Genomic DNA, 26,247 nt, shown 5'->3' with positions numbered 1-26,247 from the left:
ACTTGGAGCTTGCTTGTCAGCTGCTTATTTCAGGGATTAAATCTCTCTTCTCACTGATTAGGCTTGAAAGCTCACAAATATCAGACATCAAAGAACATCCCTTCGTAAGAACATTTGCTTACATATTCCACATTTCGCAGCAGCGCCCGCACACCTGGCGGGGCGGGGCGGGGCGGGGCTGGGCCGGGCCCGGGGGCAGCGCGCTCGCTCCCGCCGCGGCGGAGGCGCGCTACTGGGGCGGCGGGGGCGCGCATGCGCGGCGGGTCTCCCCGCAGCGTTCGTCGCTTCCTTTGTGAGGGGCGGGCGCGGCCCCGCCCCGCGCGCGGTGCCGGGCGCAGACGGAGCGGCCGCGGCGGCGCCATTTTGCGGCGGTGCGGGAGGCGCGGGCGGGAGGCGGCGGTGGTGGTGGTGCCGGTAATAGCGGCAGTAGCGGTAACGGCGGCGATAACAGCGGCCGTGGGTGTTGCTGCTGCTAATCGGGACTAGCGTCCCCCGTTCGCCCCAGCCCCGTGGCCAGGACTCTGCCGATATGAGCGACGTGGAGGAGAACAACTTCGAGGGGAGGGTGAGTGGCCTCCCCTGCGCGGGCCATGTTGAGGAGGGGATCGGGCCCGAGGACGGTGGGTGGCGGTGCTCGGCAGCCTCGGGCCTAGCGGGGGTGGGGGCAGCGCAGCTTGGCTCTAAAATGGCTCCTTCAGGCGCTCGAGGCTTGCCTGGGCCGTGGGTGACGGCCCGCGTCCCTCTCAGCTGCCCGCGTCCCTCTCAGCTCCCCGCGTCTCTCCCTCACACGCTCCCTGCTCCCATCGCCCCGGTGGGGCGCGGGTGCCGAGTCCGGTGCTCCGGGCCGGCCCCCGCCCAGGCAGCGCAGGCTGATCCTGTGCAAACGGCGCTGCTATAGCCCCCGGCGTTCTTCCCCGCTGCTCTGTGTTCTTACCGCTGTCCCGAGCCGCCTTGTTGCCCGCCGGGCCCGGGGGTCGCTGTCCTGCCCGTTCTCGCCCCCCCGGCCGTGGCCGGGCCTCCGAGGCCTCCTCCCGCCCGAAAGAGGAGGGACCCCACGTTCTTTTGTGCGAGGTGCGCGGTCTCTCCCGGCTCAGGAGCTGCCTCGGGCCGGGCCTCCTCTGGCCGCTGGGGAGGTCCGGCCGTCGTTTTTAAACCATTGAAACTCATCGATCGTGCAGCTGAAGGCTTCGAACGAGCTGCTGTGGCTTTGTAACCTCGTTAGGCCTGTGTCTTCCCTCTGATGGTTGAGGGTTTTCATGTACCCATGTGACAGGTCCCTTCTATTTTCAGTGTTTCTGTGGTTTTGTTTTTGTTTTTCTTAGTGATGATCAGGGCAAGCAGGAATTAGAAGCTGCTTGAAACAGGAACGAACTGTGTGCTCCTCCATCACAATTTACTTTCTTTTTTGATTTTGCGGAGGTTTGTGGGTTTTTGTTGTTTCTTTTTTTTTTTGTTCATTCTTTTAAGAGATTCTGTAGAGGAGCACCTGAGCATCTTCTTGGTGACTCTCTCTGATGAACCAGTGACAGCAGCCTTGCAGTTACTTTTACAGTTACTATCTGGGGAAACCAGCAATAAAATTTTAGAAGAATGGCATTGCGTTCCAAAAATTACTTTTACATGACTATTGTTGCCATTTTTGTGGTGATAAAAAAAGATCTGCAAGTTCTTTACCTAGCTATGCAATAACTGCTGCTGCTTCCTCGCATGAGGTAAACAAAACCTGTTGTGTTGGTTGCCTGGACAAAAGGTGGCTGTGCAGCTAAACAATATTGGGGTAAATAAACAGATCTTTGAAGGGGAAACAACTAAGTTTCAAAAACTTGAGCAGTGAGTATGCTTGGTTGGTTTGGGTTTTTTTAAAGATGTTATCAGTCTCCCATTTTACAGTCAAGATTTATATCTTGAAGGATCAAAGTCTTTTCTGTATTCCCACAGTGGGTTATTGTTAGGAAAAACATGATGTTAGGTTAATTGTCAGAATTTGGTCTTGGATTCCTTGATGGATCTGTTGTTCACGTTACAAAGCTGTTACAGCTCTGTAATTCCAGTATTTCTGCACACTGCCTCCTGCCAAATGTAAAATGTTTCGAGAGTACGTGAAGTCTGAAAAGTCCTACAGTAGCAGTTTCTGTGACTTCTGCTTATCAGTTGTTCCTTTTTTTTTCTTTTTTTTTTTTTTTGTGATGGAAAATTTACCTGTTGGAAAGAACTGCTGACTGTGTTAAGTCTTCATTTGGAAAACTTTTGGTTTTGCCCCCTACACTGAAATTTCTAAATTGGTGTGGCATAACTGAGCATAATGACAGACACTTGATTGATTTCTAGTTTTTCGGTTCTACTGAAGAGCATTTGTTTGTAAGCCTTTTTATTTTTCTTTTTCAGTAATACTGCTTTGTTGTGATGGTAGTATAATACTTGCAATAAGAAATTATATTTCAGATTAATGTTGTATGTTTCATTTCAGTTGAAAGTGCTCAAGAGGCATAAAATGAAGCCCATGTAACTCTGAGGCTGTAGTGTTTAGTCTGCTGTTTCCAATTGGATAGGACTCTGTCAGGCACTGAATGTCCTGGTGTTTCAGTTTGCTACGTCCAGGCACAGGGCACCAAGAGCAAAAGTTTTCACTGGGAGAAAGAACTGCAGAAACTGGAAGAAAGTTTGTAAAGAACCTGTTTTCCTGGAAATTGGCACAAATAGGAGTTCTAAGTACCCTTTCAATTCTTCCACCCCCTGTCAGTTTACATGCTAATTAGTGTGATGTGCTTTCAAAAACTAAATTCCAAAGGAGTAAGGGAGTTTTAAGTTTAGTTTAGGGTCTTTTATATTTTTTCTGTGTAGATGCATATTGTTCCAAAAGCACTTCGGTGAAAGTTGAGTATGATCAGAATTATTTTAGAAGCTAATTTTATCATCAGTAAGATACTGCCCACTTACGTACTTTGTCTCTAATTTAGGACTTTAAAATCATATTAACTAATCTGAACAGGAAATTGAGAGTGATTATGGAAATAACTTTCCAGTGAAATTGCTTAGTTTGCACTCTTTTAAAACTTCCGTTTCTAAAGTATTGGGTAAAATCATTGTAGATCTTTTCCTTCTTGAACTCACTCCTTTATTGACCTTTTTTTTAAAGCAAATATTAATCAAATATGCTCAGACTAATCACCATCTGGTCTGTTTTTGTGTTATTTTGTTTCAACTTAAATAAGTTCTCTATTAAGAATGTGGCTGATTGAACAGAAGAAAGCCCCCCCCCTCCCCCAAGCATGGTGATTTAATGGAAAGAAATAGACAGAGGAATTAGATATAAAGTGGATGTGGTAGAGCTGAGTTTATGGACATTAAGAAGAAAAAGAGATTTTAAGTTGTGCTTCTTATCCAGTGACTTGGTTTTGGAAACATCAAAGTAATCTATCACCATTGAGTGCTTCTTATGAGCAGATTAGACAAATTCTGTCAGATGACAGGCAACTTTTGCTTCCTTTCATATTTTTTGCTATTTTTAATAGGCTGTTGTTTATTTGGTGTTGAGTCTGTGGTGCGACTTTAGATGCTTCCCAGAGCAATGAACAAGAGGGAGTCTGAATAAACCTGCACTTCAGTAGCTCGGCTTGAAACTTTGATTGGGTTGCTGGGGTTTTTTTTGAGCTTCTGGTAACATTTGATTTCTGCAATCTTAAAAGTTTAGTAGTTTTTTACTGGTATTAATGTGCTGTTCGTCTAAATGGGTAAAACATTTTATCAGAACAAGGGTAAAATTCCATTTTATAGCTCTATATTGATTGTCTTCATTCTAATGAGATGCCTTCTCCTGCTCTGTGCAGGATCTTACAGTGCGATAAATAGTATAATGTAAAAAATACTTCAAGAAATACATGGTTTTGCTTGTGGCCCACCTTGTTGAAGGAAGTATCCGTGTTTCACAGGTATGCAAGTGGCTTTTGGGTCAGTTTAGCTGTGAAAGTGCCTTATATTTGCTTCATGAAGTTTGGATTTAAATACTTAAATACTTATGGAATTACCTAACTAATCAACTTTGAGATGATTTCTTGGGGAAAAAAAAACCCAACGATGTCGGGGTCAGGCTTGCTCAGCTATTGTATTCCATCTCTCCTGCGGTGCCAGTCTGCCACCTGTGTGGAAAGGAAGGCATGTTGCTTCCCATACCTTTTGAAACACAGGCACAATGGAGTGCTAATGCTCAGGGGTTCTGCATTTGTTTGGGGAGTGTTGTGATCACCCTGCAGTGTCTAATGACCAGTGTGGGAAACGAGAGTTTTTCTGGAAGTCCAATTTTTATTTTTTGTTGTTTTTAATCAAGCTTAATAACTTCTGGATTGTTCTGGATCTTGTCAGCTGGGAAGACTGCTCCTTTTGAACTCAAATTCTTTTTACTGTCTTGCATGTGTGGTAATGGAGTGACTACAGAGCCCTCCCTGAAGAGGTGTATTTTCAAGACTCAGTGAGAAGATTAACTTGTAATTTCAAAAAGTTTATTGCTGAAGCCTCTTCTTTTTTCTTTCTTTTCATAAGTGGGATCATTGAGAAATACATAAGTTTGCTTCTGTTAGTAACTTTTGAAACATCCATGTCTTCAAGGTAACAACTTCCAAGATGCTTTTTATACAGAAGCTTATTATGTGTACTATTCTAATATTTATAGAAGAGTAGCTAATTAAGGGATTCGTTCTTAGTATAGTGACAGATCATAGTATGAAGCAAAAAGGATTTAACTTCTCTTGTGAGTTTCGAGGAAAGTTGGTAGATTCATGTCAAAATGTAATCTTGTCCTTATAAGTGAGATGTCACTAGCTTAACAGTTCTATCCAGTGAATGTGGGCTGCTGCTAAATTCATGTTTCTTTTTTGACTGCTTACATTCTTCTGTCCCCTCTTAACAGAGTTTGACTTCACTTATTTTTTTAGTTTGGGTAGGAGTTTTTAACAGGATTTTTGGAAATGGTATTGCTAGACTACTTGTCCTGTCCTTTTTTTCACCCCAGGTCAAATGAATTTCACCTGAAATTTCTTGTGTGATTTAATGATTTTTTTTTTTCCCATTTCCCATGCTTTGCTGTAGAAAGCTTAATTTAAATTTACATCATTATTTTTAGTTAGCATCTTGCTCTAAATTTTGTTAGCTTTTCAGTCATACTTTGAAATTGTAAGGTGGGAGTTGAGGTAAGGCATGACACGTTCAGGAGAGAAGAGTAGCATGAAAGAACAGGGGGTTGTTTTGGTTGGTTGGTTGATGGGGGTTTTGGTTGGTTGGTTGGTCAGTTTGTTTTGTTTTGTTGTGGTTCCTCCCCATGTTCTTCATCATACCTTCTCTCGATGGGTGGAAAATGGAAAGAATACTTCTTCAAGACTTCTGCAATTCTCCTCTGCGTAAAAGTGTTTTTAATGCTTTTAAAATAGTAATTATGTTGGAAAGTAGAATTTATTTTGAAAGATGCAAGGAATTTAAGTGATAGATAGAACTTGGATCAGTTAAACAGTTTGACCAGTATGAATGAAATACATGGACTGACTGATGCCTTGCTCAGATGGATCATCTAAAGTTGTTGATAGTTGTTCAGTGACTGGGTGTATATGATCACGGAATAATGGGGGAGGAGAGATCCTTTCCATATCACTTCGGTTTGTTATTCTTCCTGGGAAGAAAGAAGGTAACAAGGATTCAAAATACTTCTCAGTGCTCTCTTTAAGTGCTTCTAGCTGTGCATTTTATCCAGAGAGTCAGTAACTGAGGCTGCAAACCTTAGATTTTGTGTTTGTCTACGATTTTGGCTCCAGCTTTTAATTCTTGGTGAATCATTAGTCCCATCTCCTGGTGTGTACTTAAGGAAGCCAGTACATCTTCCTCTGAAGAAGCACACTGTTACAATTGAGTTGGGGTTTTTGTAATTATGGGGGGGAGTAATATTTTTTTTGTTTAGGTGAGGGGTGGGGTTGGTGTTTTGGGGAGAGGTGTTTCCTGGGAAAAGTGTTTTTATTGGCAGATACAGGATTTGTTTTGAAAGGGAAATCTGATCTGAAGAATATTACAAAGCTCTGTTTCTTTTCCTGCAGGCTCTAGTGACAGCAAATCTAGGTAATGTGACATGGAGATAGGGAATTACCTGCCTACAAGTTTGTAAGGGTGAAAGTAGTGACTGGATAGCTGCATAATAAAGCCCAAGGCATTAAGATAGGTACTGTTTTGTAGGAAGGTGGTGGGATGAGAAGCTGAGCTTAAGGTGAGTCTCATCTGTGGCCCTTAAATGACTGAGGATCTTTAGAACAGAAGGATAGGGAAGTGCATAGGAGCCAAAGTGCAATTTTATTCTTTTCTCTCCTGCACAGTGTTTAGTAATTCTGTGGTAAGAATGGAGCTAAGATCAGACTGGTACAGAATTGAGAGATTTTAGTGCATTGGGATAATAGAGTTGTCTGTTTTCTTATGTTAAAGATGACATACTAAGAATGTTAAATACTTTTGTCATACGTATTGCAGAATGGATATAAATAGTTTATGAAGAACAGTTGGGTTGGTCTGTGCTATAGACTAATATACAGCTTGCTAATTGTTTAATTATAGTAGGAAGTAGAGGAGAAGAATTCTTTTAAGATCTCCCTTTGTGACTCCTTGAAGCTATGAATCCCTTAATCCCTGCCTATAGTCTTGCTGATATAAGTATTACTAGGTACTTTTTCAGCATCATCCTTAAATCCTTAAACTTTTGCAGGTTATTGTGATTCCCTTAGTCTCCTTTTGAAGCATTGTAAGAGTTATAACTAGGTGAACTATGTTGCATCAGAAGATGAGATGTAATTGCTTGCCAATGACAGTGTTCGACTGTTACCAGGTAATCTCTCTTCAGCTGCAGTTTACATCTACAGTTACTTGGTTAAGGAAGTTTGAAATCTCTAAGAATTTACACTGTCCTTTCTGTCACTCCAGTTTTCAAGTTTTGTATTAGTGAATGCATCCCTTAAAGGTCATAAACATACTTCCTAAAGGACTTAACCTATATGAAATTATGTAATATTTGCTTCTGACAACTTAATACAGCTTTGCTGTCATAGCTGATATTATTAAAGGCTCTGTGAGTGGTATCATAAGATGCTTCAGTTGAATAGCTAAGGACACTAAGCTGACTTCTACATTGTATGGGAGCAGTTGGGTCCGTGGTGTTTTTGGCCCCTATCGACACTTCTAGATTGTGCAGGACCAGGGCGGGGGGTGGGAGAGGAAGGGGGGTTGCCTTTGTTCAAGTTTCCAGAGTTCTTGTTCAAGAATTGATCTTTCAAATGTAAAAAGTATGGACAGTGCAGTATCCTTAGGTAAAAGGAGTGTCTGAAGAGGGTGAATTCTTTGTCTTTTTATTGAAGGGTGTTTTCTAAATCTGATGTCACTTGAATGTTTTTCTTTATTACTGACTGTTTTTACTAGGGAGAGAAATTGGCAATTGTTGCAAAGGATGAGTTATAAAGGGAAGAATTTAGGAGGCTATCAAACATTGAAGAGCACAAAGAGGCGAGGTGATAAAAAAATCATGTTAGTGGTTCTAAGAGAAATTTTTCTTTATTGCAAACAGTGGATTTCAAATGTCAAAACACCAAATCAAATCTGGTAATATTTAAAGGCACATAATTTATTTCAGTGAAGTCACGTAGTTAGTTCAGCACATAGCCATCTTCATAAGGATAACCTGTTATGTAGACCTGATTACATGGTCCACCTGTCACAGCCAAGCATTGAATTTGGCCATCATTGTTAAAGTTGGCAGGCCTGTCATCCTAATAGGTGACATTCTCCATGTGTCCTTTGTCCTTTTTATTGAGGTAAAGGGGAATGGTCGTGTGGCTGTAATAGTTGTTAGTAATGAGCCTCTTAGGTTCCATTTCTGGTGAATTTACTGTCTTGAAATATGAGGACAGCATCCTCTGAAAAGGACTCCAGCCCAAAGTAGTGAAGAATTTTAACTGCAAAAGAAAGTGCAAATCTGGACATAGGTAGAGTAAGAAAGCAATTGAGAAAAAAATAGTGAGGACAGTCAGGAGGAGAAATCATGCAAATGCAAATAAACATGAAATGTAACACCTTTGGGAGGGGAACTTGCTATGCATTTTTTCATTAAGTATTTTGTGAAGTTACAGATGTATATAGCATACTATTCTGTAGGGGATTTTATAGCTAAACTCCCTAGAAATGCTGTACACTATAAAATGTGAGGAAATCATAACCTGCTCTTTGTTTGCTTGTTTTCCTAGTTTTTCTCTTGTGTGCCTTGCCATGCAAGAAAAAAAACCCTCCTGTTTTTACTTTTATTGGATTGCTTTAACTATACTATTCTACATCTTAGTTTATATGGATTATATAAGGAAAACAGGATAACAATGAGGAAGAAAAAATAGGAAGAATAATAATTTATGTTGCTTAAATGTATGTGCATGTATTATGTGAGTAAGTATGTGTATAGATAGGTTTTGATTGGAAATCTTTGGCTATTCTGTTAAATTGAGAGTGTCTTAGTAATCTGTAGGAGTAAAATTTGGGATATTCAATACTGAGAAGCACGTAGTTAATATTTTAGGGGGGGGGAATCTCTGATATCAATACTTCAATATATTTGTGCTAATTAGTTTTTAGTGTATCTATGTATCTTACCAAAAAAAATCTCAGAGGGGAGGAGGGTAGCTTTGCAAATACAGTAAACACTGAGAACTCAGTAAGCTTATTGTTAGAACATAGACACTTATACAGTTTTAAAGATACTTTTTTTAAAAAGTTGTTTTATAAAATAGTTTCTTGCACTTTACCTGCTGGCTTTTCAATTTGGTAGATAACATCTGAACTCCAGCAGAGTTTTATAATCCCCACGTGCTTAAATATACTAAATGTTCTTTTTCCATTAAGGTTAATGTTCGTGAAGAAATTGAAGAGTTTTTTCCAAGAATGTGGAAGATAAATCAAGATAAAAGAAGGCTAATGAAAAGTATTAAAGATCAGAAAATTAAAATTGAATGGGGGAAAAAATTGAACAGAAGATTGGTCAGATAGAAGCACTTGAATATTTTTTTAAGGCTATAATGAATTGTTTGAATTGGGGAAGAATACACGAAGTATGAAAAATGAAAAACTCAATGAAGAATGAAGAAAAGTAGAAAGCAAGAGTGAAGTAGAATTAAAAGAATCTGGAAGAATGAATGGGTCCTAGGTTAAGTAAATGTATGGTTTATGTTCCAGTGTCTGTATGATCAAGTTGTAGATGAATTTGCATGATTACTTAGTTAATAGAGAATTGGTGATCTGGTTCAAGCAGGGAACTATTTGAGGCAAGCATACAATATTAACAGTGGGTTAGCAAAATGAAATTTGTTTTGGAGGGTATTACCTAACCATTTGTTTTTCAGGAGCAATCAATATAATAGAATTACTGTACTTTAAATGTTAGGAGTTAGGCATTTACACAACCAATACCATTTTTAATACTGTCTTTTTTGTTAGGAGTCTCGCTCCCAGTCAAAATCTCCAGCTGGGAGTCCTGCTCGTGTAAAATCAGAGAGCAGGTCAGGATCTCGCAGTCCATCGAGGGCTTCCAAACATTCTGAATCGCACTCTAGGTCAAGATCAAAATCAAGGTATGTTCAGAAAGTTATTCACGTCAACTCAGCGTTACTGCTGTTGTTTTGGTAAATTGATGAAATTTCTCCTGTTGTAAAAGTTAAAAACTTTTTGGGATATATTAACAGGGATATGTTAATTTGCATGTTTGTGCTCATATAGATGGACAAAGTTGGGAAATGATTTCATGGGTATGAATAGAGAAAGTACTATGAATAGAAATAATAACATAGAAATCACAAGTGAAATGTGTAGGTTTGTGCCTTCCAGAAGGGAGAAAATGGATTGCATTTCAATTCTGTGAAGCTCTTGCTTCCTTCTCCCAAAATTGTTCATGGGGGAATTCTTGTGTAGACCTCTCCTTTAGGGGGGAAAAAAAAAAAATCCAGTGAGACCTGGTGCAAAGGTAGTCAGGGTTAGATAAAAAGAGTAAGCTCTCTAACTGTTGGAAATATTGAAAAACACTGCTTGTGAATGTTCTTGACACTTTTTCATTGGAGGCTTTAAAAACATAATCGAAAACTAAGTCTTAAATTGGGTGTGGATAGGTTCTTGATCTATGAGAGTTTTAAGATTTAATTTAAATTTTTCAGTGCTGCACATGTCCTTCTCTGTCCTTTTCTACCCCAAGTATGGATGTGTGGAGGTAAAACTTCATAGCTCTCCGTTCTAGCAGAGCTTGCATGGATCAGAAGAGGAATGTTTTGGGCTTTTTTCTCTAAGTATGCCATAAATATTACCTGGTTTATACTACCTATCTTCTCTATTCCATTTTACCAACATACTAATGAAAATGGGGAGAACTACTGAATCTTTCTTTAATCAACCAAGAGAGAAACTAGAAAACAGCATTTGTAGCACTAGAGACGAAAGAGGAATAGTCTTAAGTTGTTTCTCCTTCCCAGAGACATCAGTAACACATCTTCTCTTATGCACTTCATTCGAGAACAACTGAAAGAGTTACTGTGCTCTGAATTGCCAAAGTTCAGCTAATGTTGCAGTTTCTCTTCTTGCAGTGTTTAGCCAGATGATTACCTGCCTGTTTTAAATTGAGCTTATCATCAGCAAGATGTGTGCAAAGAAGTGCTTGAGGAGTTAAGCAGGTGTTTGGGATTGTTTGTTTGTTTTTTTTTGTCTGGAGTAATTTTCATGTCTAGCAAACCTTACTGGTAGATATTGCAGCACTGTAGTCTTGCCAGATTTTTCAATTTTTCAGTCAAAACAGTACTTTACAGTGTGGCATGTCTAGTTTTTGTATCACTGTGCAATTGTTAGATAAGCAGCCAAGCTGATGTAAGTTTAAACTTTGAAATTCCTGAAAATTGTTGTGAAAATAATCCTCAGTGTATGCCAGAAGTACTCTCAATGAGTTAAAAATGGTGCTACCGAGCAGGTTATTGGAGATCCATGCAATCTTTAGATATGCAAGGTAGAAGAAGCTTAATGGTTTTAATTGTAGGGATCATCTGAAAAAAGATTTTTCAGTAGAAAATGAATGGTTTACAGTTCAATGCATTATGTGCCTATGACCTGACTAAAGGCTTTCTCTTTGTCGAAGATCCAGGTCCAGAAGACATTCGCACAGACGTTACACTCGTTCCAGATCCCATTCTCATTCCCATAGGAGACGTTCTCGAAGCAGATCGTACACACCAGAGTACCGTCGTCGAAGGAGCCGTAGTCATTCTCCAATGTCCAACAGGAGAAGGCACACTGGCAGCAGAGTATGTCATGTTCACAAAGGCTGAGTATCAAGAAAGCAATTGCTGCTTGTATCAGTGTAGTCCAGGTTGCCTGCAGGCTGAGCTTGACCTGCTGTCTTGTCACTGGGGGATACGGGAATTGGGTGGGAGTGGGAGGTATGTGTGGGGCAATCTCTGTCCTTACATCTGAGCACTTACTTCTTGGGCCTGCAGCTGGCAGAGAAGTTGTAGAAATTAGTTGAAAAACATTCTATTGCAAGTCAATATGTGCAGATACAGTGACATCTGCTTCCATCAGCTCTAGAAGTTGAGCTCTTCTGATGCTACTTCTGTTACAGGTCCAAGTATATGTAATCTTTACAAAAATGAGATTACCTCTGTGTGTGCTAGCAACCTGACAGTATTGATAAGATTGACATGGGGATCCATAGAAGGAAATTCCCAACTGTTTATTTGCTTATAGAGCATACATTGAAGGTTGCTTGTGATTTTATACTTCTGATTATTTAATTTGGTTTACCTTGAAATAAAGCCCTGTGTTTTTAGCTAATATGTAAATCTTTATAATAGACTAGAAAAATTTACAGTTGTGAAAAGGAGGAGCAGTAAGTCTCTCAAAATGTAAATGAGAAGTGTCTTTGTATGAGCAGGAGAAAGTATAGCTGCACCAGCCAAAGTACAAATCTTGTCATTTGGAGAAGAGATTTCTCCCAGTGTCTTCCTCTGTAATAGCAGAATGGTTGGGGTTGAAAGGGACCTTTGGAAATCAGGTAGTCCAATCCCCCCCCCGCCAAAGCAGGCTCACCTAGAGCAGGTTGCACAGGATCACATGCAGGCATCTCCTCCTCTAGAGAAGGAGACTCGGCAGCCTCTCTGGTCAGTGTGTTCCAGTGTTCAGACAGCCTCAAAGAAGTTTTTCTTCATTATTTAGATGGAACTTACCATGTCTCAGTTTGTGCCCATTGCCCTTTGTCCTGTTGCTGAGCAGCACCCAAGAGAGTCTGGCTCCATCTTTGTGATGCCTGCCCTTGAGATACTTGTATGCATTGAGAAGATGCCCTCTCAGTCATCTCTTCTCTGGTCTAAACAGGCCCAGCTCTCTGAGCCTTGTTTTATAAGAGAGGTATTCCAATCATAGTACCATAGTCCTCCACTCCAGTTTCTTGCCTAATGTGTTTCAGTGCCTCAGCTTCTAGTTTCACATCACTTCAGGCTGATCTAAATGAGTGTCATTGCACACAGCTACACAGCTCTGCCTTTTCCTTGTTGAGGGCAGTGGTACGTTTCTGATCCTTTTAGTTTTAATCTGGTTTAGTCTGCAAGTTTTTTTATTAATTCTGTCAAAAAGCATAGAGGGTTTTTTTGCATGCCTACCCTGGTGAAGTAGATCACTAGGAGCAGGTAATAGCAATGCGAGGGAGAAGACGAGAGTGCGGAAAGGGCAAGATTCCAGCAGTGCCAGCATGCAGTGGCTCAAGCTGTTGTGAAACAATGTTCATAGTAGGTTTTTATGGATTGTTGCCAGCATGTAATCACTATGAAGGAAACATTAACTTAGTGTCTTGAAAAACTGGCAGAAATAGCTGAACTTCAAGCGGGTTAGCCGTCTTTGTGGTGAAAGGTGGAAGAATCCACTTTACTACTTTAGGAAATACTAGGATGCTTTGCTATGTGAAGGCGTTTTTCTGCGTTGGAAATGACTTTGTGAAACACTACGAGTGTTTTCACAGTGAATTTCTTGGTAGTTCTAAGGAGTAGTTGTAGTAGTGTCAAAATGAAGCTGAAATCAGACAGATTTGAAATTCCCTTAATAACAAGGTCCTAAAGACACCAGGGAAATTGGTAGCAATTTTGCCACTTTTCTTGTAGAGAGAGCTTGCATACTGGGTTGATGGGAGGCAGTACAAAAACATAATACAAAAGCTGCCCTTTAGTCCTCCACCATCAGTTTAGGCCTTACAGTGGTGGTGTAGTTGGCACTTGGCACTAGGGGTCTGCAGACTGATCTCAGTACTTCTCTTGCCTCAGCAAAGTTAATAGGGTTTAAGTGTAAGAGGGATGTTAAAAAAGGGCAACAGGTGTGGATGTGTGGAGGAATGTACCCAAACAATGATTTAAAAGACAGATTTCGTTATACTCACAGGAGTTTAGTAATAAAATGAGTATAGCTGCCAGTGCAATTGAACTATCAGATAGATAGAAATATGGAGTAAAAATACATATATTGATGTGTATAATTAAAACTTTTTAATTACAAACTGCCAGGTCTTGTGCTCTTCAGCTATAGTGAGGAATTGCAAAAGATTCATGTCTTAAAGCAGAAGTTTGAACTTTGACAAATGCAAAGAAAGGAACTTCAAATATATGAGTAGTGCGGGCGTCTTATTTTCACAACAGCTTCCTGAACAAATGTGCTGAAAAAATATTACAGAAGATCTAAACCTTTTCACTCTTTGAATCAGGCTGAAAAGCAGGTTCTGAAGCATAGATTACTGTGCACAGATCACTTACCTGAAACTGAAATACAAATTTCATCTGTGTCAACTTCCAGTTGTTATTTTGGCAGAAACATTAAATCTCTGTGCTTGTTGCTGGTGTTTTAAATTGCTGCATCTAGTATTAAAGGTGCCAGAAGCTTAACTGAAAAATGTGTATTTTGATCAAAATAATTCTAACAGAGGATTTGGCATCAGATACGAATTCTCTGTCATGTAGAGTAATTTTGATCCTAAAAGAGAACTTGTACCTTGTACTATTACATATTTGACTTTGTCTAGTTGAAGTGAAATTTATTAAGTATCCTACATCATGTTAGAGAGTTGAGAGTTTTGTGCTAAGGAAGTATGCCTGCTTTTGGATTACAGTTTCACAGAACTGGCTTTCAACACTTGTTGCTCTCTAGATGAAAGAAACAGGTGACTTTCATCCAGTTTACAAGTGGAAAGATTAACTTTGAAATGTAAATATTGACTTTCAGTGTAGTTAGATAGGAAATGCTGAGGGGGAGGAAGTTTCAGTAGAAGCTAGGTTATAGTTCAGTTGTCTGTGCTTAGGAGCTCAAGTGCTCACATACAGTGTGGGCAGCTGGAGGCAGTGTGCACTCTTTAGTGCCTGTGATTATTGTGCAGAAGGGCTGAAGGTGGGAGTTCAGGCTGGCAGAACTTCTCTCAGCACAGATTTGTATATGGTGTCTGCCCCTTGTTGGTAATTTCAGTATGAAATACTAATAACATGGGTTCCTGTTGCTCTGTAGCTTTTTTGTAAATCAGAATGCTTAAATTTTGTCAACTGAGTTTTTTTACCAACATCAGAAGTTTTTCTTGGTCTTTTTTTCTAAAATAAAAACCATTGAAAGTAGTTGCTTTTTTAAATGATCTTACAGTTAGAATGGTAACTGTTAGAGTGTTAAGATTTGTATTAACCTGTTCAATTTTCTTCAGATTAAATTTGTTTCTAATTGATAATTTTTTTTATATAAGATTTTTTTTTTTTTTTTAACTTAAATTAATTGGAGTTGAACATTTGTGTTACCAGGCTAATCCGGATCCTAATACCTGTCTTGGAGTATTTGGTCTCAGTTTGTACACTACTGAGAGAGATTTGCGTGAAGTCTTCTCCCGTTATGGACCTTTGACTGGTGTCAATGTGGTTTATGATCAACGGACTGGACGATCAAGAGGATTTGCTTTCGTTTATTTTGAGAGAATTGATGATTCTAAGGAGGTAAATGCATGCTTTACTATTTTTTTCAGGTGTGCTCTTTATGCATTATCTTCATTAATTGTCTAAAAAACCACGAGTTTTTGAGTGTGTATTCACTAACAGATTCTCACAGTGAGATTAATTTAAAATGCTTTGTTCAAGCAGCATGGCGCTTTTAAACAAATGAAGCATTTGCTTTCAGTGTTCAGATGCGTGGACAGATTTTGAGCATAAGCTGTCTATTGAATCACTAGTGAGCACTGGACTTAGAGTTTAATCTGTTACTTCAAAATGCAAATAAATTTTTGAGGCTTCTATATCAATAGTATTTTTGAAACATTTTGGAAATTAACTTTTTAAAGCTGTTTTCTGAATCAAAATTCTGGAGATTCCCTTCATGTTTTCTTCTCTTAGGCATGTCGTACGTTTGAAAAATAGTGGGGTTTGCCTTGATTTATGCCTTAATCAGTTGCTTTCCTAGTTGTTTAACAGATAGCTGTTAATAGCTAGACTGAGTTGTTAGTGTAATTGATCTATAAGGAAAGAATCAAAGAATATGAACAGCAGCGTGTGCTATGATTCACCACAATATACAATAAGCAGTAGTTGTGATACTGTGAACTTTACCACATTTACTGAAATTTGTAGGTAAAGTTGCTAGTAAAAGTAAAGACACACCCTCTAAAAAAAATGTCTTTAATCCTGCATTGTGTGATAATCTCTTTCTTTGGGATAAACTGAGTCACAGACTTCATCTTGTTTATGGATTAATAGGTTTGGGCAGATGTTTCAGATTTGCTGTTTGATTCTTTGTGCATTTGATAAATTTATTTAGAAGGAGATATTAAATATGACTCCTCACTTAATAGATCATTTAGCATTGAAGGCAGGGAGGATGGCAACTCTGGAACCTGTCAGGAGCTGAAAAATAAGAACTTTGATGATACTAATGATATTTTAATGAAAAAACACAGTTTTCTGGATTACTTGATTGAACTATGCTTAGTTCTTATCTTTGACTTCTGGTGTGATCCAACTGAGTATCAGTTTATAGGAAGAGTAGTCTTTGTAGATATATATGTGTGTGGTTGTTGCAGGTTAATAGAGGTGAGTAAAAGGACACAAAACTTCCTTTACTGTCCCTTCTATATTTTCCTACACTTTCAGTTGGACAAGTTGGTAGAGAGGTTCATGGCGTGGATAGCTGTGTATCCATCTGTCTTTAATGGCCCACTCTCTTCTAACTTCTAGCCTTGTATTTCTTCACACGCTGGATTTGTTGGGATTTTGAAAACGCGACTGTTTTGTAAAATATTTCCCATCCAAAATGTTCACACAGTATTCTTTGGCACATTCATGTACCAGTTTTACAGCTTCATGTGTCTTTAGAAGTAGTTTTTTCCTGCTTATCATGGGCAATGGTCATGCACGACACCATGCATTTCTTAAAATGTTCCAAGTAAATAGCATGAAGTAATTTGTTTAGTATAAAGCTGTTTTGGCAGATGCTATGAAACTGGAATGCAAAGGAAAACAAAAAGGGATGTTACTTGCATTCAGAAATACAGAAGTAAAGATTAGGGCCTTAAGCAGGAACTAAAATAATTTGGAATGTAATTAAACCCATTTTTCTTTTCCCCAACGGGTTGGTGCCTGAAGAGGGGGAAAGGATGCAAACCCTCCCAGCACCTGGAACTTAAATAACTGGAATACTTTAGCAAGAAGGACAGAAGAGAAACTTGTTTATTTGACTTGTTTCACGGGCCTTGAGGACAGATTTGAAGATGGCAATAAGTGGCAGCTGGTACAGAAAAAGAGGAGATACATAAATATAGATAGATTTATAGATATATATATATAGCTGTAGGTGTGAAATCTTGTGCCAAGCCTTGTAGGAGAATCCTGAAGGAAATGAAGCAATTCTCTGTTTGGAAGATAGTTTGAAAAGTTGAGTATGCATAAAAGCGGTGACACTTAAATTACTTCTGTTCTGAGTAAGTAACTTTCCTCTTAAAAAATAATAATTTTAAAAAACTCCAACCAACCAAAAACAATAACCAAAATCCAAAACCCTCAACAACCTAAACATCTAAATCAAGAGATGAGATGTTGAACTAAATTCCAGTGCTTTTAAAGATCAGTGGATTAAATGAGAATAGAACTCTACAGAAAAATGAGGATTTTCCATAATCTTCACTATTGCCCTTCAGGAGGGCTAGCGCAAGGAGGCTTCGCAGCAGACAAGATCTGAAATACAGGTAATACTAAAATTTAATATCAAATTAGTTGTGAGTAGTTATTTTTAAACTTTCATAACTTAAAGATTGATCAGTGTCAGTTGTGCATGGATTCTCTTGCAGCTGAAATCCCTCAGGATCTTTGTCATCCCTGTTACTACTGCTTTTACAAACTGGATCAGTTATTGCGCTAGTTAAAATGTTGCTGTGGGTCTGATTCTGATACCAGGTGGTATGGTGTCCATATGGTGGTAAAGACATTTTGAGTTGCCAACTAGCTCCATGTGCTGGAACTCTGAAGACAATGTAGAATAGCATTTCTTAAAGGTGATACTTCTCAGTGTCCTAAAAACACTGAAGGGGCAGTTTTAAAGTTTCTTTTACTTATACGCTTTCAAAATTTCAGATTATGACACTGTAGCAGCCTTGTTGTTAGCTGTTCGTGATCCTCTTGGTTATAAAGAGGAACACAGGCTTAGCTTTTGGTAACTACTAGACAGAGAAGCTGTCAAAGCATCACAGTAGCTTCAGACATTCCACTTTAACAGGAGTGAGAAAGAAGTTTTCAAAGTATGTGTCCAATCCAGGAGATTACTTGCAGAATATGTTCTATTCTGTTTGAAACTCTGCTGAGGTTAAGATGAAACTTTATGATCAGACAGAAGGTTCCTTTTCCATCAGATGTCTTTTATTGCAGTGGTATAGTGTTTGCAAAATAACACTTGACAGGAATCTTAGGTTTTGACCCATATTGAAGATGCTTGTGGACACTGTCTTTAGTTCAAAGTGTGGTAGCAGACAGTAAATGTCAAGGACTGATGGATGTCTAGGAAACATCTGATGAATGTCTAATGGTTGTCTAGAAACCTGAGGTTTTGCTGTGCCAGTGTTCTTGTCTGTGGGCTTGTTCAAAGCCTGTTTTAAAAGCTTCTGTTGTTATCTGCCTGTTTTTAGAATGGGTATAGTGGGTTTCATTTTTTGTGAAGTTGTTTTATTTCAAAAAGTTGATGGTTTTTTTAAAAGTATTTGGTATCACCTTTTTGCTTGAGTGGTGCAGTGTCTTGTCTTGGCCACCCTTTTCCAAGTCCTTAGAACTACATGTGCAACATGCAAAGAGCATTATCTGTAAACATCTTCTAAAGATTTGTTTCTTGCTTTCTCTTAGATAGCTTGCAGTATTGGCATGGAGCCAGTGTTGTAATGTTTTGCAATATTTTCACTAAATTACAGAGGATATTGATCTGCCCATCACATAAGGATTTTCTTCCTGTGTTTAAGAGGATCACAAACTTCTATGTACTAGGATGAGAAAAAAATTAAGTTGTTGGGGGAGGAATTGATTGTGTCAGGGTTAACAGTAAGTTGAGATCATGAGTGAAAAGTGCTGGCTGTTCTAGGGACGTGGTTCTTATTAAAGTTACCAGGGATTTCATATACTGCTAAACCAGCTTTTCAGTAGCTCAGACTGTGAAGTGTTAGTTGTTTAAACTGAGGCTACTGTGAATGTACTGTCTGTAGGAGGAACTCATCTTAAGAAGTGTTAGCTACAGCAGCTGTTGGCAATATGGAATTTTCTAATGCTAGTTAGATAGTTAGAAAGTTAGTTCTTCAAAGAGTTTTGATCATCTTTCCAGAACCAAGTACTGTTCATTAACAATCAACACAAGTCATTAACATCATTCAGTTGCCAAAGACCAGAATAATAACAGAGTTTATCAGTTCAGTTTGAAAAACATACAGTCTGTGGTGCAAGCTTAGAACCAACATTATTGAACAAAACTCCCATGGCTTGTTGAAGAAGTGGTTTAAGTATTGTTCATGGTATCAAAAACAACCCTTGATATACCAGGAAAGAGCAGTAGAAGGTCTCAGATGTTTGGAATTACAAGTTACAGACTTCTAGAGACTCTGAAATACCATGAAATTGCTAATACTTGCAGAAACATGCAGTTCTTCATTCTGGTTGTCTAAAATCCTGTATTTCTTGACTCTGAAGCTCCAAAGTATGCTTTAAAGATAATACATTGAATCTATCAATGCTTAAGCTCATCATTGTATATGTTTAAAAGTTATCATTGACAATATTGTAATTTTTTTTTTTAAATCTCAAAGTAGAGAATGTAAATTGAGTGTTGTTCAAAAGTGAAATGGACACTTGAATTGAACTTGGCATACTGCAGCAAGTGTAAAGATGAGTTTCTTAATTTATTAATTCCATCAGAACGTTTTTTTTCCCCAGAATTTTCTTTCAGTTGTTCTCAGTAAATCCAGAACTGAACGAGTAATCGACATAGTGGAGAGGGGGATCTAATCCATTGTGTCTTTTATCCCTTGCTGTACCTGTGATAGAGTGGAGATGATGTCTTTATCAGTGGCATTAAATGCAGTAGGGAAGAACTTCCAGTAAAAAACAAACAAACAAGAAACTCCCCAAAACTACAGTGAACAAAAAAAAAAAAAAGACAGTACCTTGTATAGTTATTTTTAAATCATGAAAACACATTTTCAATATAAATCACAATATAAACTGCTCATGTTTGTCTATTTAAGTGTATTCAGTCTGTATGTTGCTAACTTTGTAGTGATGTCAAGTTGTTGAAGTAGTTATCCAGACTGAAAGTCTTCTAATTTTTTCAATGAGTTCTTGATTGCTTAACTAATACCAGCCATGCATTGAAGTTTGTGCACTTAATTAAAAGTTGTGTTTCCAAACTTGTTTTACTCTACATAACTGCTCATACATGTGGAAAACATCATGTAGTGTATTAAATATCAAATGAAATTGAAATCTTTGTTAAATTTAATGCTTTCTGACTTTTTTGATCCACTGGAGATTGTAACTGTAGTTCGGGAACTGCTCGTTTTGTCAAACTAACACCTTATAGATAATAAGTTTCGTTATTATGGATAGTCTGCTGAAGGTTTAAAACTCTAAAACTTCAAAAATGTGATCCAAGATGGAACCTGTGCCATTCCCAACCCTAATTATGTTTTCTGACTCCAAACATGTAGATGTGTATTCTAGCCTACAAAAATATTTTTTTCCATAGAATTTGCTACCGAATTAATATTATGTGTTGATAGGAATGCTGTTTTCTTGCTTACTGTCCTCTTGCAAAAGCCATGCAAGTCTTCTAACAAACAACATTCAGATACTTGGAAAAGAATCCAGGTTGTAATAAAAATAGATTGTTGACAGTTAAAGACTCCTTAAGAGGGCATTGTGTGTCTTAAGCCCAAATATTACTTGATTTTTTTCTTTAAAAGTTCTGTTTGACCATCTTAAACAGTATTTGAGAATGTCTTCTGCATTGTTAGAGAGAATATGCAATTTTTTCTCTTTGGCACTTAAATATTTTTAACACAGCAGTCATGCCTGCCCAGAAACAGCAAGAAAAGGAAACTGAAATGTTTTGAATATGACATACAATAAAACTGTAAAATCCAAAATGTTCTTTTAAACTACTTCAACTTTCAATAAAGCACAGAAGTGCCAGTGATTAGTATCACTAAGATATTTTCACAGTCTTCATCCAAAATAAATACTGTTGTATCAGTTACGTGAACACAGGTTTTCAGAAAGGGCTTTTGGTCATCTTGCAGCAGTCCTTACCTACTAATGTCAACTTAAGTACTTTACTTCGAAGACCTGAGATGTGCACATTAGGAGTGGTGCAGGGAATCTGGAAACATCTTGGAAGGAATTTCCAGTTGTTAATTACTGAATGTGAGTGATCCATACAATTAATTATTGTAGGTTTTGGGTTTTCCTCATTTGAGGGGTGCAGTCAGAACTGTAAGAGGCTTTATTATTTTTGTATATCTGTTAAAGATTTTATTTATTTTGAATTTTTTAGGTGGCAGTTATTGCTGGAAGTGGCTGAACCACAAGAAAATTAATGTTTTAATATTGGGTAGGGCATTAGACATTATTACCAGGATGTCGGGAGTTCCATGCAGCCTGGTAACCATGAGCTAATCTTTATCCACTGAAATGTTACACATTTCCTGGTATTTCTAAAACAAACAGTCAGCTCTCAAAATTAATTCTTCATTTCTCTTTCTGGTATGTTGCTCTTCTCTGTACTGCTCCCTCTGTCAAAGAACTCTTCCTGTTGAAGAGGTGTTTGTTGGCTTAACTAATAAGACATGCATGCCAGATGTTCTGGATTTGAGGTGGCTTCTTGTCAGCTAGGGTTACTATTCTGCAAGTTGTTGACTGGACTTAAAAATGCCATGAAGCAGAAAATTCTTACAGGTTAACTTGATGCATCTCCAGAAAGATGCTTTTCATCATAAAGTCAAATTTTCAGCCAAATATTTGCAGCCTGCATTTTTAGGTTTGTGCACACATAGTTTCCTAGGATGCATGCATAAATTAATTTAGATCTTCATTGTGGAACAGGACATTAAAAAAAAGGTGTTAAGGCTAGGAAACTAAAGCTGAGCATGTTTTAGCTACAAAATATACCTGAGTGTATGTTGAAAGACTTGGAATGCTCTTTGCTGTGCCGTGCAGTTGGCTAAGTACAGTTAGTTTTGTACGGGAGCACAAATCACTAGGTGGCGATATAGTATGGACACAAACCGCATTATTAAAATACAAACTCACTCTCAATAAATACGTTAGTGATCATCAGTCACTTCCAGTTTGGACACAGCAGTTAAATCATGTGGATGTCAGGTTTCTGTATCTCCTTTATGACTTGTATGTAAGTTCAGTAAGGGTCTTGTTAGAGTTGAGATTTTTTTAATAAATATTTTATTAAAAAAGAAGAAAAAAAGAAAAAAATTCTCTGCTTAGCGGCACCTTCATGTTTTGAGCTTGGGTGTTGTTTTTTTGTAGCTAAAAAACAGCAACGTGGTTATGTTCCTTAACTCAAGATTGAAACAGTGTCTCTTTTCCACACATGAAAAATTAAAATAATGTATATTGGACTAAGTGCCGTGCTTAGTGTTGAGAAGTAAGTGGTGTGGACTGGTATTTCAGAGATCCTGTAGCAGCTAATAAAAGCCATTAAAATTCAAAAAGCAAATTTTAAAAACCTTTTTAGTCTGGAATTAGCTGTTAAAATTAACTGTTGTGGGTTTGTTGGGGTTTGGGTTTTTAGGCTACTTTTTGCGTGAATATAATTCTCAAAAGTACGTTGTGCTCCTTTGAAAAACTTACTTTGATGGTTTGAGTTTGTGAAAGGCCATTGTATTGATTCTCAGAGTGGAGAAGCAGGGGCTGGAACACCCAGCGGGTGCGTGCAGGGGCTGCGGGCGGGTCTGAAGGCACCGGCGTCTGAGCGCAGACCCTTGTGTGTATCACTTAAGCGGGCTGCTATTGTGAGAGGGAGTGGGGAGGAAGGTTGTAATTAGGTATCCATGTAGGCTGAACCCGCCATTTTACTAAGCTCTGCTGAAGTAGGTCCTTGTAAGGGAGATGGCAGGAGGCTGGGAGAGCATGAAATGGCAGCCGACGAGCAGTAATCCGGCCATATGCACCCTACAGGAAGCCACTGTTTTGCACAGCTTTTGAATCCGCCCGGCCCCTCTGGGTCGGAGACGGCGGTAGGAAAGATGCAGTTCTCAGAAAAAAAAGCTGTTTTGACTTTCAGTTTACCTTTCAGATGGGTGGAAGATAAAGTCTGGGGAGAGTGGCCGTGTTAGTGGTTAGGCTGTGCTCCCTTAAGAAGGGATTGAGAGTCGCATTAGTCCGGCACCCCAGTAACACCACCGGCAGACAGGCATGGGGACAAGAGATGAGCCATTCACCACAGTGGGGCACTAGTAACCAGTCTAAACAAGACAAGTTCAGGGCTTGTTTTTCTGGTGAAAAATAATGTGTTTGTACATAGCCTTCCATAGTTACCAGTAGGTTGCAGATTTCACATCCCTGTTCCTTGTCTCTCCTGCAGGCGATGGAGCATGCAAATGGAATGGAGCTGGATGGCAGGAGGATTCGAGTGGATTACTCAATCACCAAGAGAGCACATACACCTACCCCAGGCATCTACATGGGCAGGCCAACACAGTAAGTTCAATGGATTAAAACTGAATGCTGGATTCTGGTTGAAGAAATAGAACTCCAGGTACTTCTAAAAAGATTTAGAGTTATACCAGTTTGTACTTTATCACAAAGTTACTAACATAAAGAATGTTGTTCTGTGGTTCACGTACACTCTTAAATTCTACTGTGGTTTATCATATCTTTCTTTATAAAAGTCTTGAAGGAGGTATTATTAAAAAATAATACCCAGCATAATTAATTAATGTATCTTTAGCCTACTGAAATACTAAGGTGCCCATTTGCCTTTGATTTTGATGGGAATTAGACTCAAATCCCTCATTTTTCTGGGAGTTTTTGAAGGTGTTTTTATGAAAATATTTTGTTTAGCGATTTGTTTTGTGGTATAGTCTTAAGTGTCTGATTTACTACAAGACCACTTTAAAAAAGATTTTAAATAATTTATATTTATTTATCTAATAATTTAAATCAAGACAAAGAATAGATATATAAAGGGGTTTTTGTTTTTGTTCTTTCTTTTCCCCTAATAGCAGTGGAGGAGGTGGTGGCGGTGGAGCGGGTCGTCGCCGGGACTCATATTATGATAGGGGGTATGACAGAGGATATGACAGATATGAAGAATATGATTACAGATACAGGTACCTACTCTTTATTTCTGTAAGAGCAGTGGATTTGTAGGGAATACTGAAAAGTTACATTACAAAACACGTTACTCAGTTTGCAGCAATATTCTGCATACATGCCTTTTATGTGTTAGGGCCTCCTTCCCTTAAGTTTTGTGGGATTAAAGTAGTCAGAATCTTCAGTGTTTATGTAATTTGGTTTTTCAGTTGGGCAAGGGGTTAATTTTACTACGTGAAGGAGGTAGAGAGCATGTACCCCAGGAATCAAGTGGACAGATAAAAAGGGAACTCATTTTTCTGTGCTGTATATAGAACCAGAGACAGCTGATACACACTGCTGTTTAAAAAGGGATTATTTGTAGATGGGGTTTTTAATGCTTGACATTTCATAACCATCTCGCTGTTTTGAAAGTTATCTGGTTTCAGAGAATGTTGTTCAACAAGAATTGTAGGCATCTGGAAAAGCACTTCATGTGTTTGTAAGGCTAGTGAGAGTTTATTAAATTCTTTGTCTGGGAATATCATACAGTTTTAAACACATCAAATAGAGAAATATAAAAGCATTTGTTAAATAACCATAAGCCACCGCCAAATAAAGCAGAAATCATTCATGGAGGCCAAGTCTTTCAGTGCTAAGGAAGTGGTTCTGTTCTGTAGAAGTGATGTGAATAAGGCTTCTTTCATAATGGATGTTGTTTGGTTTCTTTTTTAATTTCCTTTAAAGGAGACGATCACCATCGCCTTACTATAGTCGATACCGATCGCGATCGAGATCCCGTTCCTATAGTCCAAGTAAGTAAATACAAGTGAATAAACAGAATCTGGCTGACATAAACATGTTATATGAATTGATCAATGGAAATTCTGAATGTGAAAGCAAAAAAAGCTGGGCACAGTTAAGCTGAGATAATGTGTACAGTTAGTTTATGATTGTGTAATTAGTAATTGTGTTATCTTTTTTTTTCCAGGGCGCTACTGAAGATCAGAAGAGTTACAGTTGAGGACTTGATTTTTAAATACAAAGTTCAGATCTTTAGCATCCCTGCTGCTTTCCCTTCCATCTTCCCTTTCTTGTCCTCCTTCCAGCTCTTTCACAAGTCTTTGGTTCATTTAGAATATACATATTTTCAGTTGAAGTATTCCTATTTTCCATCCCTCCTTATTGTAATACTCTTAAATATTGTAATTGTTGTAGTTTTTGTGTAGTAAAACATCTTGAGTAAAATGAAATAGAGAACCCCAAAGTGCTGATACATTTTGGAAGTCATTCCTATTTCGTTTTTAAAACAGTTGGACTCCTGACTAATCAGAAGAGAGCATTGATATTTTTAAATCTTGCATGTCATATGTAGTATACACACTCGGATACTTTAACATAAACCTGCATTTCCAAGTAAGTTGTTAATCTTTCTGTTAAAATGTTTACCTATTACTTTGATAAACAAGTAATGACTTTGAGCCTTTTCTGTATTGATGAATTTGCTTAGATAGTCATGAACCAGAGGATTTTTTTTGTATTTTTTTTTGTCAGGTAGTTGCTTTGGGGGTAGACTATTTGAGCTAGAGCAAAATTTGGTATTTGACTGACTGGGAGAATAGATCCTTGTACACTCAAAATTAAGGCTGTGTTTTATAGAAAAAAGTTTTTGGATTGCAACGCAGTGGATAACAATTGAAATTAAAATTGTTAAATTCCTGGGGTCTTTGTGGTACTTGGTTGAATATTTCCCCTTAATTGGCGCAGGAGAAAAACTATTTATTGAACATAGCAATTAGTTATATAATTTGCTGTTCATGAAAGAAAAAATTGCCAACTTTTTGGTATTGAAATAATGATGGAAGAAGTTTTGTTTCCAATCCTTTTTGAACTTTTGGAAGTATGGATGGAAAAACTTACAGCTACATGTAAACCTTTTTCCCCTCAATAAAAGTTAAGTCCACTGATCTGTGGTTTCTTGTCTTTTGTTCTGCATTTTGTGTCGCTTTGGAATAGTGGTTAAACAATACCTGATACTGGGGTATGGGTGATAAAGCTTTTTATCTGTCTTCTCAGGAGCCTTGTCTTTCCTGAGAATCAGTAAGCAGTTACATGGGATGGCTAAACAGGGTTGGGTAGTCCAGCTGTCTCTTGAGCCATCCTTGTCACTTGCTGGAGTTGTGGTGAGATGGTTGAAAGAGGGAAGTGCTATAGATATTGTTTAATTTTCTGGTAAGTGGCTGGTTGAATGTTGATGTTGCCACAGCAAAAGGAATAGGACCACAAAGCCCTTGCAGGGAAGGCCACTAAAAGAGTTTGTCATGATTTTAAGAGGGTAAGTATATGAGATGTAATTGCATTAGCTATTTCGGAGTGTTGG

The 26,247-nt window shown here is 38.4% G+C and overlaps 1 protein-coding gene across 3 annotated transcripts; it reads left to right on the top strand.

Moving 5' to 3' along the window:
* The first annotated feature begins 351 nt into the window (after positions 1 to 351).
* On the top strand, positions 352 to 25,834 carry TRA2A (transformer 2 alpha homolog). Of its 3 annotated transcripts, none has more exons than XM_069007119.1 (8): positions 352 to 565; positions 9,496 to 9,629; positions 11,177 to 11,336; positions 14,850 to 15,038; positions 23,158 to 23,273; positions 23,798 to 23,905; positions 24,615 to 24,682; positions 24,859 to 25,834. In XM_069007119.1, the coding sequence occupies exons 1-8, from the start codon at positions 530 to 532 to the stop codon at positions 24,867 to 24,869; spliced, it is 822 nt and encodes a 273-aa protein (XP_068863220.1). In that variant the 5' UTR covers positions 352 to 529; the 3' UTR covers positions 24,870 to 25,834. The 3 variants fall into 3 exon arrangements, with proteins under 3 accessions (XP_068863220.1, XP_068863219.1, XP_068863217.1); XM_069007118.1 differs by having other exon boundaries at positions 353 to 565; positions 11,171 to 11,336; positions 23,801 to 23,905; XM_069007116.1 differs by having other exon boundaries at positions 354 to 565; positions 11,171 to 11,336.
* The last annotated feature ends 413 nt before the right edge of the window (positions 25,835 to 26,247 follow it).

Source organism: Aphelocoma coerulescens, chromosome 2 (assembly GCF_041296385.1).
Source record: "Aphelocoma coerulescens isolate FSJ_1873_10779 chromosome 2, UR_Acoe_1.0, whole genome shotgun sequence".
Classification (NCBI taxonomy): Eukaryota; Metazoa; Chordata; class Aves; order Passeriformes; family Corvidae; genus Aphelocoma; species Aphelocoma coerulescens.
Note: the sequence above shows the minus strand (reverse complement) of the source record. Positions and strands in the feature narration are given on the sequence as shown.